This window comes from Vombatus ursinus, unplaced genomic scaffold, assembly GCF_900497805.2.
Source record: "Vombatus ursinus unplaced genomic scaffold, bare-nosed wombat genome assembly UNPS02010193.1, whole genome shotgun sequence".
NCBI lineage: Eukaryota > Metazoa > Chordata > Mammalia > Diprotodontia > Vombatidae > Vombatus > Vombatus ursinus.
The window spans coordinates 8,515,244-8,531,135 of record NW_020949971.1 but is presented as its reverse complement, the minus strand read 5'-3'; the positions used below and the strand labels follow the sequence as shown (position 1 = coordinate 8,531,135).

The following is a 15,892-nucleotide window of genomic DNA, read 5'->3' as shown; positions in this document are numbered from 1 at the left end:
CCTTCCCCTCCCTCCATCTCCCATCTCTTCGTTCCTGTCTCTCCCTCACTCTCCACTTTCCCTCTCTCTTCACTCCCTCCTCTCTATGCCTCTCATCTCTACTCCTCCCCCATCTTCCTCATCCCTCTATTCCCTCATTTCTCCCTTCCCCCCTCCCCCATCTCCCCATCCCTGCACTCCTCTATCACCCATCCCTCCATCCCCCTCCCCCCCTCCTCTCCCATCTCTACTCCCCATCTCTCCTACCTCCTTCCCCTCCCTCCATCCCCCATCTCTTCATTCCTGTCTTTCCATCACTCTCCACTTTCCCTCTCTCTTCACTCCCTCCTTCTCCCTGTGCCCCTCATCTTTCTTCTTCCCGCAGTCACCACCTCCCCAGTCTCTTCAGTCTCTCTTCCAATCTCTCTGGTCCTTACCTTCACAGGATCCCACAGCTAGATCTGAAAGGAGCTCACTCATTTTACAGATGGGGAAACTGAGGCCTAACAGACAGGGAAGTGACTTGCCCAAGGTCACACAAAGGCTCATAGAACTATAGATTTAGAGTTGAAAGGGACATCAGAGGCCATCTAGTTCAACTCTCTCATCTTACAGATGAGGAAACTGAGCCACTGACAGTTTAAATGACTTGCCCAAGGTCCCACAGGTAACAAGTGTCAGAGGTGGGATTTGAATCTGGGTCTCCTGACTCCGGAGCAGTACCAAGCTGCTTCCTTAGCACATGGAGCTTGCCTCTATGTCCCCAACCACCAACACAGCATAGTGCTGAATAGTGGAGCTCAATAAGTGCTTGTTGAGTTGAAGACAGGAATGCTTTATTTACTTACTTCCTTATTTATTTTTTGGTCCAGGCCTATGATTTCATCAGCGGAAGGGGGTCTCCATAAGGACCCTTCCTTTACCGGTGCAGGTCAGCATGTGCTCTACAGTTGTCTAGAGCAGAGGTAGCAAACTTGGAGCCAGCAGCACTCCCCAGAATAAATAAAAATACAATAGGACGTGGATCATGTGAATACGTGGTTTTCTAAGTCAGTATGTGGCCCTTAGGAGTCCTTATGTAGGGTTTAGTGGCCTCCATCTCTGTTTGAGTTTGACACCAGCATGGTGGCACAGTGGATAGAGCACTGGGCTTGGGATCAGCAAGACTCCTCTTCTTGAGTTCAAATCTGACCTCAGATACTAGCTCTATGAACTGGGCAAGTCATTTAACCCTGTTTGCCTTAGTTTCCTCGTCTGCCTAATGAGTTGGAGAAGGAAATGGCGAAGCACTCCAGTATCTTTGCTAAGAAAACCCAAGTGGAGTCATAAAGAGTCAGACATAACTGAAACAATTCAACGACAACACAGCTGGCCTAGAGAACGGAAAGGTTAAGTCACCTGCCCCAGATCCCATAGAGCTTGTATGAATGAATGAATGAACGAACGAATGAATGAATGAGTGAACAAATGAATGAAGCATTTATTAAGTAGCACATGCAAAGCACTCAACTAAGCACTAGGGGTAGGTACAGAAAAGTAAGACTGTCTCTGCTCACATTCTAATGGAGGTAGATAATGGACCTGACTTGAACTTGAGTACAAATCCTGCCACTGATACATACTTTGTGGCCCGAGGTATCTTACTTAACCTTCTGTTGTTCCAAGCAACTGTGGAAAATTAAATTGGAGAGCATATGCTAATCTGCATTAGTGGGGATTTCCTCATAGGGATCTCCCTGTACCAATGGAAGGATCTTCGCCCTCTCCCCACTCCAGTGTGCCAGGCACTAAAGACAAAATGAAACGGTTCCTGCCTTCAGGGAGTTTACCTCCTATTGGGTGGGATCAGTGAGTACATAGAAAATTAGGTATCGGGATATATCCAGTGCATGTATTTTTGGGTAAGCCACTAGTACTTGGGGCATTAGTTAGTCAGCAAGCATTTATTAAGTGCCTTCTATTTGCCTGGCACTCTGCACAGCGCTAGGCATGCAAAGAAAGGCAAAAACCCAGGCCCTGCCCTCAAGGAGCTCAGAGTCTAATGGGAGAGACAACATGTTAACGTTTTGATCATGCACAATCGAGCTGGGGACACAGTGAGTTGGAGACAATCACCAGAGGAGCAGTAGCTCCGAGGGGGTTTGGGAAGGATTCCCACAGAAGGTGGGGTTTTTCCTGGGAATTGAAGGGAGGCAGGAGAGGGAGATGAGGAGAGAGCATTCCAGGCCCAGGGGATAGACATCACTAGTGCGCAGAGCTGAGAGGTGTGAGTGTCTTGTTCAGGGAACAGAACCAAGGATCACAGAGTGTGTTTAGGGGGTAACGTGAGATGTCCGAAGTCTGGGAAGCTTAGGCGGGTGTAGGTTATGAAGGGCTTTCTGTAGGAGTGGTACTTGGGCTGAACTTTGAAGGAATCTTGGGATTCAGAGGGGAGGATGAGAATGCTTTCTAGGCCTGAAAGTCTGTAGAGGCACAGAGATAGGAGAAGTATGTTGTAAATGGGGAACATTAAGACCGATGTGGTGCAGTGTAGAGTTGTGAAGGAAAGTTCATGTGTACTAAACCTGGAAATATAGCCTGGAGACTGTGAAGGGGTTGTATTTCATCCCAAAGTCAAGTGGGAGCCATTGCAGTTTCTTGAGCAGGGGACTGACCTGATCAGACCTAGAAGATTAGAAGGCCATTGTAGTAGCAGTGAGAGGTGATGAGGACCTGAGTTAGGGTGGTAGCTGTGTCAGAGAAGAGGACCAATGATACATGAGACATTGTAGTAATTGACAAGATACAAGAGCTGATTGGATACAAAGAAGAGAATCATTGATGAGTCTGAAGTTACAGATCTGGATGACTGGAAGGATGGGGGTGCTTTCATCAGAAATAGAGAAGTTAGGGAGAGGGAAAGGCTTGGGAGGAAAGATAATGAGTTCAAACAGGTTGAGTTTGAGATGCCTCCAAGACTTCCAGCAAGAGCTGTCCAATAGGCAATGGAGATGAATGTTTGGAGCTCGGGAGGGAGGCAGGCAGGCGCTGGGCATATAGCTCTGGACGTCATCGGCTTAAAGCTGATGAGATTACAGAGAGAGGGAAGGTGTGAGAGAAAAGAGAGGGCAAAGTAATACCTGCCTTCCCTACCATACAGAGTTAAGGTGAGGATCCAATGAGGGGAAAGACCTGGAAAACTGCAGTACACCATATGGTGTTTGAACTTCAGACCTTTATCAGTTGAATTGGTAGTTGTCATCATCATTTTTCTTGATTTTAAGCAAATATTACCAATACGACCTCCTGCTATTACATTACATTTACATATTTGCAAGGATTTAAGAACAATTACTTTATTAAGGAAGAATCTGTAGATTATATTATTAGCCTGACCTTTTTTTTTTTAAACAAAAAGCTTTTAGAAGTATTCATGCTTGGCGCCCCTTACCACAGTGTCATAAGCAAGTGATCAATGTCATTTACTTTGTAAACTACAAAGTTTCTTATTTCTGGTTGAAGTTGATGTGCTGACTTTAGAAAATGTTAGCATGCCTTAAGGATTCAGATGATCATTTTGTCTTTAATGATATTTATGAGGATTTCATTGTAAACCATTTAGTCACAGTTGAAGTTTGCTTATTGTGATCATAACTTGTTTTAAAAGCCTCTGGCTTTTGTTTTCCTAGGTAGGGGTGACCTCTCAGAAGACCATGAAGCTGCTCCCAGCATCTGGATGCAGAGCGACACAGAAGGTGCTAATTCATTCCCCGTGCATAGCAGTCTATGCTCATGTGTTTCTCTCTTGAATTTGACTTAATTGTGAGAAATTGAATGGGAAAGGGAAATTCAGTTTTTGGAAAATTGTGTTTTTAAAATACTTTCTTTCCCTTATATGATAAGGTTAGTATTTTTAAAGGTGCTTTAAAATTGAGCATTATTTCTTGAATTGATTTTCCCCTATCAGAATGCCCAGAGACATAATGTATAAGGAAACAAATACTTTCTTATATACAGCATTCAAATGAATGTGCTTGTATGGGGAGTCTGAAGACTTCAATACTTTAGTATATTTGGGATCTCATCGATGTGGGCATTTCTTCCGTCATTGCGGATCTTAATCCCGTTCATGCTTCTCATCCCTGGTGGTTCTTGTCCATGTCTTTCGGTACATTCTGCACCAAGGATCTGCCTACTGTGCTAGATTCTGTTCTTAAGGCAGTGGCACACCTAGCAGATAGGACCCCCAGAACAGATTATAAAAATTCCCTCCTCTTCATGACAAAATTATTTTCAGCAATAATCATGAAACAACTAATGATATTGGCCAGAGAAGAAATGCAGACAACAAAAATTGTCTTTTGTTGTGTGGCCCTGGGCAAGTCACTTAACCCCATTGCCTAATCAAAAAAAAAATTGTTTTTTGTAGAACTTTGTATACAATCGTATGATAAAAATGCTTTTAATTAAAAAATAAATATTATAGTATTAACGAGAAAAAAGGATGAGAACTTTTTAATTACATTTTTTTAAAGGGAAAAATCTTATACCGCCATGTTGGTCTGGCACAGTAATGATTATAAACATTATAATTTGTTTTTGAGCCTTCACTTCTGCAGATTTGTCAATGACTTCCTCAAAATTTATCCGTATTCATTTTCAGCAGACAGTCGAGCCAAATTTGATATTCTGTTTTCACTTATGGTTGATCAAAGAATACTTTTTGTTAATTTAAATTTCAAAATGTTTCTTTCACATGAAGCAACAGATATACACATAGTTAGAAAAGGTCTTAAAGATAAGGATAAGTTGGTGAAGACATTTGTAAAAATCCTGTTTCGCAATAAATTTAATAAATCTAAGTTACAGCAATTCACAGTAAATTTAATAAAGCGGAAATGTCTGCAAAAGACCAATTATACCTGCTCAATTATGCCACCGATATCGTTTTATTTTCTTGATTTGTTCTTCAGTTTTAAAATGCCAACAATTACAAACAAGAATAAATTTCAATTTTAAAGCTATCTTTCAAATTCAGTAAAGTATTTCGTGTAGGAACTAAAATTTGCCTGTACCAAACAAAGATGTTGTGCCTTGCAGTTCCCACATTGGCTCGCTCTTTCAAATACAATGGCAAACAGAAGTAACTCAGGTTCTTTTTGTTGTCTGTTGTTGTCACAATCACTGTGCTATCTGTCATTGCTTATTTCGAATGTACTATTTAGATGCAGGAGTATGGAATCACAGGGGTTGGAGACACTGATCTGTTACAAACTGAGGTCCTTGTGTAGTGGGGGCCTTCTCCAGATTAACTTCCTGGAAGAATATGATGTTTATTGTTTTAAAATTCTCTACAGGCCATGCAGCCCCTGGGAGGAGCGCTCACCCTTTGGCCTGGGTGCTCCAGATCCACCAGGGCTTCTTACATTTTGTGGATATGGGTGGGGCACTGGCCCTCCGTGACTCACCCCTTGCTGTCGCCCCATGATGGGCCCACCTCCTTGTCTGAGTGTGCATGCTTGATGACACCCTTTCCACCACTTTTTGGGTGTTGACTGTAACTGGGCATGGACTGGACTGTAACTCTTTTATTGAACTTTGGGTCACTTGTAACATCCGCAGAGATTATCTGTCCCAAGATTCATCACCAGGAGCCCACTTGTCTTAGGAAGATGATTTTTGCATGAGGGAGTAGTCTGGGTTTCTTAAAAACTGTGCAGTTTCCCAAATGTCATGTAGCTCACTCCCTTCCTCCAGTTCAATCCTGGAGCCACCTCATCGTTCACCATTGTGCCTGAAATCAACCAAGCAGCAAGCGTTGACTCAGCACATCCGTAGTGCCAGGCACTGTGCTTAGGAGCTGGGAATACGAATCTGGAGAATGAAACAGTCCTACGACCCTCAAAAAGCTTACATTCTAACAGGAAACATAATGTGTACATAGAGAGGTATCAACTCAATACATATAAAGAGAGTAAGTACAGGGCAATTGGGAAGGAGGGCACCACCAGCTGGGGAGATGAGGAAAGGCTTCCTGTAACCACCGAGAGACTCAGTGGGCTGCACATTTAGCTGTAGGTCATAGTGTGGGAACAGAAACACACATTTGAAATTCATCAATTCAGACTCAACAAACAAAGTCTAAGTTCAAGGCACTGCTCTTCAGAGCCTTGTATTTAGTATTCCCTGTAGCACTGTCTCTGGGAGTTCACAAAGAAAACAAAAGCACGTAATATGGTACAAAGAAACTGCCTCCTTCAATCATTGATCACATTTTCATTAAGGGTAAAAGAACATCTCTCCAACATGATCTTTGTATTTGATGAACAAGGTGGATTATTTTTATGTAAACGTGAATGCAGTGATTTCTACAGAATGACTGTTCATTAGTACAGGAGCAGGATTTTTAAGCAACTGCAAAATGATGATAATATGCCAAGCCAACAGGATTTACATAGGAAGAAATCGTCAGGCATTTTGGTGATGGAGGCATCCTTTTTTAGCCCTCTAGGGAAGAGCACTTAGTTTCGTTAGACAGCGTGAGTGTAAATCTTGACTCTGCTGCTTTGGTCAAATTGCTTTATCTCTCTGAGACTCAGTTTTCTCATCCATAAAAGGAAGGTCTTAGACCAAAATAGTTAGAAGTCACTTCTATCTATAAATATGTGATCCTATGATATCACTTAGTAAAGAAGTGAATCAAATTTAGCACCAACCAAAATGCCATACTTCATCAGGGACAAAATTTCAGCATTATATATTATATCTTTTTGACTCAGCACAAAACATTGCTTAAACCATTACAGACAGGGGTGCCTCTTTTGTTATTAAAGAGTGTCAGGAGAAGATACAACATAGCCATCTGGGGTAATCCTTTATGAGGGATAATCTCTGGAAATTCTTACACGTGTTTAGATGTTTAATCTGCCCTGCTGCAATTTAAGACAATCTCCCCTTGTTCTCATTTGGAGAACATGTAATCACATGCTTCCTTGCAATACATATCCATAACCTTTCTTCCTATGTCCAATTATATAATCCTTTGGGTTTTTGTGTTTGTTTTTTCTGGCTCCTCCAGTCTCTAAAATCCAAAGTGATAATTTATGTAGCGAGTATAGAACCTTGCACAGAATAGATACCAAATAGATATTTGTTGAATAATAAAGTACAGAAATGTTTTTGTGCATGAGGAACCAAATGTAAAAATAGTGACTATTTTGTTCAATTTGTCACAGGTGGTTGTTGGAGATCACGATGGGGTGGCTACGTGTTTTGGCATCAAAAAAGGGGAGGCTGTGGTAAGTGGAGCACTTTGGAATGTGCTTTAGAAAGAGAAATGCTCTCCTTACATTCTCTTACATTCACTTAAGCTTAAAAAGTCCTAAAATGCATATCTTGATGATTGACACAATATTTTTAAAAATTAAAATGAAAATCTGTTTCAGACACAAATACTTACACTGAATAGGGTCACAGCAGATAGATTGGAATGCATTTGCTTGATAAATGACTTAGGAAAAGTCATTGCCACTCATAGTTGGGAATAAAATGTATATATTTCCTTGTCCCATAGACCTAAACTTAGAAGTACCTTCAATTAGCATTAGAGATATTTTGAATTGGAGAAAAATAACAATGGAGACTTAGCTGTAGGGCAAAATGAGAAATTAAATTAATAGATATTATTAAATGTCCCATGTGTGCCTAGCATCGTACTAAGCATTGTGGTAGATACAAAAGAAAGAAGACATAATTCCAGGAAATTACATTCTGGTTGTGTATGTGTGAAAAAACCTGAAAACAACATAAGACAGAATACATTTGAATGTTACAGGTAAAAGCTCTAGGGCTTCAGAAAAGACTTCATTGGCTTCTTGGTCTCATGTGCCTAATCTGTTCCATTTATCAACTTTTCTCTTTTTTTCTCTTTTGTTTTAAACAAGTATCAGATAGGTTTTATGGTTACTGCTTTGTAGTATAGTTTAAGAACTGGTACTGCTAGGCCCCGTTCCTTCCCACTTTTTTTTTTCATTATTTCCTATGAAGTTCTTAACCTTTTATTCTTCCAGATTGTTATTTTTTATAGGTCTGTAAAATAATATTTTGGTAATTTAATTAGTATGGCATTGAATAAATAAACTAATTTGAGGAATCGTGTCATTTTTATTATATTGGCACAACCCAACCTGTGTCTGTTTTTATGTTTGCCTTGTCTGATCTCATGATGTCCATCTCTGCTTTTTTTAATTCACTGGAAGCACAATAAATTCTGCTGTAATCCCTCATTTTAAATCTTTATGGATTTTCGTTTTTAAAGTATGCTTCCTATAAGTACCATATTGTTGGACTCTGCTTTCGAATCCATTTTTCTACCCTTTTATATTATATGGGTGAGTTCATACCATCCCCATTCACTGTTATAGTTGCTAATGATATTTGTCCCTCCATCATGTCCTCTCATACTCCTCTCTTCCCATTTCCCTCTATATAAAGTAGAAGAAGATGGTAAAACAAGAGAAATATGATCAGCCTTAGTAATGGGTAATTGAAGTAACTTGATCCCTTTATTTTTGCCACTTATCTTCTCCGAGTCCTAATCCTTATATTTTCCTTCTCTCCTTTTGATCCCTACTTCTGATCTGTCATCCAAAATTAAAATTTGTTTTGCTTGTGAATATTCCCTCCTTGACTCTGCCCTCCTCTCTCTTCTCTTTGTCCCTGCCTGTCTCCCTGTTGAATTTAATATATTTCTTTACCAAATTGTATGTGTGTTCAGCCTGCCCTTGTCTGGTTCAAATATGAGCAAAGCTCCTGAGCTGCCTTTCCCACCCGCCCTCTCTTCTGTGTACAAACTCATACTCTTCTTATGTGCCACATTTAGGAGAAATCAGAAGTCCTTTCCCCTTCTTCCTCATCTTTTCTTCAATATATTCCTTTTCCCCCCTCCCTTTTCTTTCCCCTCTTCCTGCATAGTATAAAACAGATTCCCAGGCCCTTGTCTTTGCCTTTCTTTTTTTTCTTTCCGTGGCCATAGAGATAGGGATTTTCAAGGGCCAGTTGTCTCTCTTCCCCTTATTAGAGTAAGTCTTTGTGCATCATTTCGCTTTTTCCAGTTGTTCAAACATATTTATCTTTCTAGGTTTCTAATTTCTCCTTTGTTTGCATGTCACAGATTCGACGTAATTCTGGTCTTTTCGTCAGGAATGCCTGAAATTCCTCTGTTCCATTAAAGTCTTATTTTTTTTAATCTTGTAGGATTATACTTGTTTTTAGAGAAGAGAAGGGCAAAGGAATAGGCATTTCTATAATGCCTACTCTGTGCCAGGTACTGTGCTAAGCGCTTTTTATAAATATTGTCTCATTTGACCCTCATATCAGGTCTGCAGGGTAGGTGCTAGCGACAGTGAAATGACTTGCCCAGAGTCACACAGCTAGTAAGTGTCTGAGGCTGCATTTGAACTCGGGTCTTCCTTACCCCAGGCCTAGCTCTCTTTGCACTGCTCCACCAGCTGCCTCCTGTTCCTCCTTTTTTTTTTTCTTTGACCTGGAAGCTTGTGAATTTTGGCTATGACCTTTCTGGGAATTTTCAATTTGAGGTTTCTTTTAGGAGGCGGATTCTTTCTGTTTTCACTTTGCTCTCTGATTCGGATAGATCTGGGCAGCTTTCTTCTATGATTTCTTGCAATATGGTATCTAGGTCTTTGGTTTTGTTATGGTCTTCAGGTAGTCTAGTGATTGTTAGATGCTCTCTTCTTGATCCATTTTCCACGTCTGTTGTTTTTGATAGTTGGTATCTTAAATTTTCTTCTATTTTTTCAGTGTTGGGATTTTGTTGTAATATAGCTTGACGTCCCATGGAGGCACTGAGTTCTGTTAGCTCCATTTTATTTTGGGGGAAGTTTACTACTTGGGGAAGGTTTTTTTTTCTTTTCTTAACTTTTACAAGGGGATATTGCTTCAAAGCTAAAGGAAGAACAGAAGTACAGACCTCCCCTCCCCCAAACAACTGGGGCCCATGGTCCCCTCAGACCATTTCAGTCTGAGGAAGCAGGTTCAGAGTTAATACAGTTTCTACCTAGAATTTGCCCCCCCCCCCCACCAAGGTCACTTCCAGGTGAGCACATGTAACTGTGACTGCTGGGCTGGGCCACCTGGGCTGCTCAGGATCTGCTTCTTACTGTTTGGCTTTGGGCAGATCTTGCCATGGACTCAGCTTCTGGGGACCCACTGGCCCTGCCTCTCGCGTCCATCTTCACTCTCGTCACCCCGAACAGGAAAGCGCAAACCCAAGGATGCAGAGAGACCTGGACTGATGGGCCGTGTTGGCCAGCCCCACGTTGGGAGGGCAGCAGGCCTTGCACCCACCCCCAGAGCTTGTGGAGGGCTCTCTTCTCACCTGGAACCAGGAGGGGACGTGGAGGAGCCTGAGTAAATTTGGATAAGACTCTTCTCTAGTCTAGCTGTTTATTCTCTTTGCAGTTTTTCTGTCAAGGATTCTCATTTTATTTATAATTTCATTTTTTTCTTGCTTCATTTCTTCCAGCCTCTTCCTTGTAACAAAGTAATTCTATTTTCTGAGCCTCTGTTTGTCCTCATCGTGGAGTCATTCCCCTCTTCTGAGTTCCACTCATGGGCTTCTCTTAACCAATCATATTTCTTCATTGTACTTGGTGTTGTTTTCTGTTTGCTCACATCTGCAGCCTTGGTTTTCTGGATTGGAATTTGGTGTTCCAGCCAGACTACTGTCTCCTGTACTCTTGGAGGGGGTGGACAGGCCCTGCAATGTTCTGTCCCCTCTGCAGTCCAGATGCTGCTGCTGCAGTTTTGATTCTGACGGCTAGGACTAGACTCTGCCCTCTGCCAGACTCCCTGCCTCATGGCTCCATCTCCTGGTGGCCTGGTGTGGGTTTGGGCCCCCCCCCCCCCCCGCCATGCTCATGCTCGCCCTGCAAGGCTGACATCAGGTATCTGGATCCCCTGCCAGGTGCTACCCTGGTCCTGTCTCCGGCTCTGGCCCTGGGGTGGGCTGCTGTGGCGGAGGCCTCTTGGGAGGTCCAGGGCATGTGTGTGCTCCCCACCTCTGCCTCCTTGTGAAGTGGCCTCTTGGGGTACTTCTGTCTCTGCTGCTTCAGCAGGGCAGTGGCTGGGCTCCTCCTGGTTTCAGGTCCCAGTTCCTAGTGCTGGCTTCCTCCTGCCCTGGCTTATCTCCACTCAAAATATACCTAGGCTTTTGACCTGCTTCTTGTGTGGTCCTGGGATGCTGAGAGTGCTTACTGAAATTTCTCTTCAGTTTTCTTTATCTCTGTTACTTCTGGTACACTTTTAGATCTTTGCTGGGATGTTGTGGGAGAGCTGGGCCTCTCTCGGATCTTTGCTATTGACATCTTGACCAGAAGTGGACTGGATGGTCTTTAACATTCCTTCAGTCCTAAAGTTAAGGAAGGCTTCCGGGAGAGGTGGCATTGATTTGGAGTGTAGAATTTAGAACAGAGGAAGGGGAACCTTGGGGGTGAAAGGAACAGGAGCAAAAGTCTGACTGAGGTGTGAGGGATCATGTGGTAAAAAGTAAGGAGAGCTGGGTAGGTGAGGTGAGGTCAGTTGAGGAAGGGTCTTTGGAGGCTGAGGGTGTTGTACTTACCCTGATAGATGGTTGGAGGATGCCGTCATTGGTTGTTGTCCTTCATTCTGGAAGAGGACCACAATGACAGCACTACGTTGGGGTCAGACCACGGTGTGTCCAGCAGTGGCTGACCAGACTGATCTGAGCTCAGAAGGCTCTAGCACAGGTCGGGCACAAGTAGTCTGTGTGAACATTTGGAGTGGAGATGGCTCTAAATAGGCACGTCTCATGTTTATTTTGAGCTTTTGTTGCTTTGCTTAGAGAGCACAGCACCTTCTTTGATGTGGGCACATGGGAGGCAACCATTCGAGGCTTTTAAGTAAAGGAGTGACATAAATGTTTTAGGAAAGTTAATCTAGCAGTCATTGTTGTACTGGATAAATTGGAAGGAAGGCTGTATGCAAGGACACGAGTGACATACAGTCATTTCAGTCATAAGGTAGAAAGGGAAAGAGTACGTTGGGATTCTTCATCTGTGAATAGCTATGGCGGAGGGTGAGTGATGGGGTTCTGGGTGTTTTCCTTTTTTCTTAGCTGCACTGCCTGCCCTACGTTTGTTCCCTAAAACCCTCGCTCGATTTCTGCCATTCCCTCAAGCTCTCATCCTGTGTCTCTCCTCCCTTTCTGAGACAAACTCCTAGAAGTTGTATCCACCCTCAGTCTCCACTTTTCATTTCCCTCACTTCTGTTTCCTTTGCAGTTTGGCTTCCGACCTCATCACTCAACGGAAGTGGCTTTCTCCGAAGTGAGCTTTTCCTCTCCAAATCTAATGGCCTTTCCTCAGTCCTCATTCTTTCTAACTTCTCTGCCAAGTTTGACACAGTTTCTCTCTGGGTTTTCTGACCCTGCTGTCTACAGTTTCTCCTCCTATCACTGTGACTGCTTCTCGGCCCCCTTTGCTAGTTCCTTGTTCCTATCGTGGCCCTGCCTGTGAGTGTACCCTACTGTGGCCCCTCTTCTGTTCTCTCACTTGGTTACCGCTTTAGCTCCCATGAGCCGAATATGCAAATGGGACCCAAATCTGTATATCAGGCCCTAGTCACTCTCTTGAGTTCTAATCATGCCTTTCCAATAGCCCATTACATAGGCTGAGATGCCTTTGGGACATCTGCTGGGAAATCCATGCAAAGGCTTTTGAATATCCTAAAGGCATCTCAGATTAAGCATGTTCCAAGTTGAATCCATGGTCTCTCCTTCCAAAAGGGAGGGAGAAGCCTCCCTTCTGAACTCTCCTGTTTCTAAGCTGTCCTTTCATGACCAGGTTCACGACTTGGCATCATCTTTGACACCTCCCTCTCCCTCACCCCATATATCCACTCAGATGCCTACTCTTGTCAGGTCGTCTTCCACAGTGTCTTATCCCTACTCTGTTCACTCTCACCTAGACAGGAGCTTCTTCACTGGTCTCTGCCTCCAGCCTCTCTTCCACAGTCCATTCTTCAAAGAGCTGCCAAAGTGATCTTTCTGAAGTCCAAGTGGGACTGTCGCTCTCCTGCTCCCTGAACTCCAACCGCCAGCTCCCTGTTGCCTCTAGCATCAAATCTGAGCTGCTCTGCTTAGCTTGTCAAACTTTTCTCCTACCTTTCTACCCTGCCATACACTACTTCCCTTCCGGAACTCGTATCTTTGCTGTTCCCAAGAACTGATGCACCATTGCCCATTTCTGCCTTTGTACTGGTGTCTCCCACGTCGGCAATTCCAGCCTCATCTCGTAGGATCCCTTGTGCCCTTCATAGTTCTGTTCATGTGATTCCTTCTTTAGGAGCCCTTTCTTCACCCCGCTGCAACTCTTAGGCCAATTGGAGGTCTCCCCCAATTTATCTTGTATTTACTTTTCCTATATTGTGGACATATTTATACATGTCCATGTTGTCTCTCCCGTAGCATGGATACTTTCTGAAGTGTTTCGTCTGTCTTTGCATCCCCAGTACCTCGTACAGTGCCTGGCACATAGTAGGTGCTTACCAAATGCTTGTTGACGAATGACCAACCACAATTCTAGAGGGCCGCCTCATGTCCTGTTGTGCTGTGGAGTCACTGATCTTTGGTCAAATCTAATTTTCAAAGAGTCTGTTACTTGAGTAAAGTTTTGTACCTCCTGTTTGAAGCTCTTTTATTCTCCTTCCTGGGTTGTTTTTTCTCTCCAGAGTTCTTACTTCCTTTCATATTCTTTCCTTTAGAGCTCTCATAATTTTTAGAGCTCTTTCATAATCTTCAAATTTTCACTCTTATTTCATTTTCCCCCTGAATTCCAGGAGAGCTTGAGGCAAATCTGTGATTTTCTGTGTGGCCTTGTTGATTATCTGGAGTTATTCTTTTTTTGGAGGGTCTGTATCTTAAGCATGGCTGGTTCTGTACCTCTTATTATCAGCATTTTCTTGCATTTATGCATTTTCCAGTGACACTTCCTGGATCGAGACCCTGTGTTGGAACTAGGCTCCATACAATTCTGTAAGGAAATGTGGAGTCTTTTTCTATCATTGATCTCTGGTTTATGAGGTCTGGATAATGAGTGCTGTCTTCTTCAAGGACCTCAGGAACGATCAGGCAACTTGGGGGCAGTGTCTGCACTCTATTCTACGCCAGGGTCGGTGTCCTCATGATCTGAGCCCCATAGGCTTTTGAGCCTCCATCGTGGTCAGAGTGCATGCCACTCCAGTGTCCTTGGCTAAACACTGATCCGCCCTGTCGTCCTGTCGCGCTTGGCTAGAGGGACCTCTCCTAGTGCCCACAGGCTCCTAGATGTGTGGAGATGGCTTGGCCAGATGCACTTACCTGCAGTTTCTCCTCTTTCGTGTCTTGGTGCCTTAAGAAATACCTTTGTTGGAGTAGTTGTGGGAGGGCTGACCAGGGCTACTTCCATTCACTCTGACATCTGTGGGATAATTGGATTCATTCGTTTGAGAAGATAATGTTTTTTAATGTGCAACTGTACAATGACTTTTCCATTATTTTCTGTGTGTGTGTGTGTGTGTGTGTATAGAGAGAGAGAGAGGCAGTGGGGCTTGCATGGAGCCTGGCCTCAGAGTCAGGAAGGCCTGAGTTCAAGTCATGCCTTTGACACTTTTTGGCTGTGTCACCCAGGGCAGGTCACTGTGTAAGACTCAAGGCTGCTGAGTTTCCTACACCAATAAAAGCATAGCTCTGCCCCTGTCATTTCATACACACACGTATATATACATACATACATATACACAATGCACATGTACACATATGCATACACACAGACATGGGTATGAGGCAGATGTACGTATCTATACCATGTATATTTATATGTATTGTACATCACTACAGTATGTGTATGTACATATACATATACACACATACACATATAGACATGCGTACACGTATACACAGACACATATACGTGTGGTGCTCTGATACTTGTGCTCTTTACAGTTGCTTGTAAAAAATACACACACACACACACATGCATGCACACAGAGCTGTGAATTGGTATAGTCATTCTGGAAAGCAATTTTGAACCAGGCCCAAGGATTCACTAAACTGTTTATATGCCCTTTGACCCTGCAAAGAGAACAAAAAAAGAAGAAAAAGACCTATATATGGAAAATTATTCATAGATGCCTTTTTTTTAATGACAAAGAATTGGGAAGTAAGGGGATGCCCATGAATTGGAGAATGGCTGAACAAATTGTGGGATGATGAAAGGGACAGTTTCAGAGAAACCTGGGAAGGTTTCTTTTCCCTGATGCAAAGTGAAGGGATCAAAACCAGAAGAATGACACTGGAGAGACAAACAGCTCTGAAAGATGGAGAACTCTGATCAGTGCAGTATCTAGGAACGTGCTCCATGCTATAGATAGAGAGGGGATAGATTCAAGGTACAGAACGTGACATCCATTTTTGGGACGTGGCCAATATGGGGACTTGTTTTGCTTGACTATCCATAGCTGTTACACAGCTTTTGTTTTTCTTTTTCAGAAGGCAGAGGAAGGGAGATTGTTAGGGAGAGAAAGAAATACTTGTTAATTGAAAAATAAATAAATAAAAGATAAACTGACGAGAATGCCATTAGCACAGAAGTGCGAGTAAATTCATAAGAATTCTGTTTGCAATTCTGCTCTGAAGGATAATCCTGTGTTTCTGTGCTATTGGTATAGGTATCAGGGGGTTTAAATTCACACACTTTAGCCGACAGACAAGCACCAATGACTGTGAAGGCTTAAGGAAGGATTAGTTCAAACAAACAGCTTATTGGAGTTGACATTTTTGGGATCTGAACAAGGCCCTTGTGAATTTGCTAGTTGACTTTCCCTGCTCTATATTAACAGTACTTGGTCTTTAGCTTTA

At 42.9% G+C, this 15,892-nt stretch overlaps 1 protein-coding gene across 1 annotated transcript in view; it reads left to right on the top strand.

Moving 5' to 3' along the window:
• The window catches only part of BBS7 (Bardet-Biedl syndrome 7), a 72,069-nt gene that overhangs the window by 1,035 nt on the left and 55,142 nt on the right, over positions 1-15,892 (top strand). The window contains exons 2-3 of the mRNA XM_027853754.1: positions 3,648-3,713; positions 7,194-7,256. Of these exons, the coding sequence (XP_027709555.1) occupies positions 3,648-3,713; positions 7,194-7,256 (129 nt within the window). The remainder of the gene's footprint in view (positions 1-3,647; positions 3,714-7,193; positions 7,257-15,892) is intronic.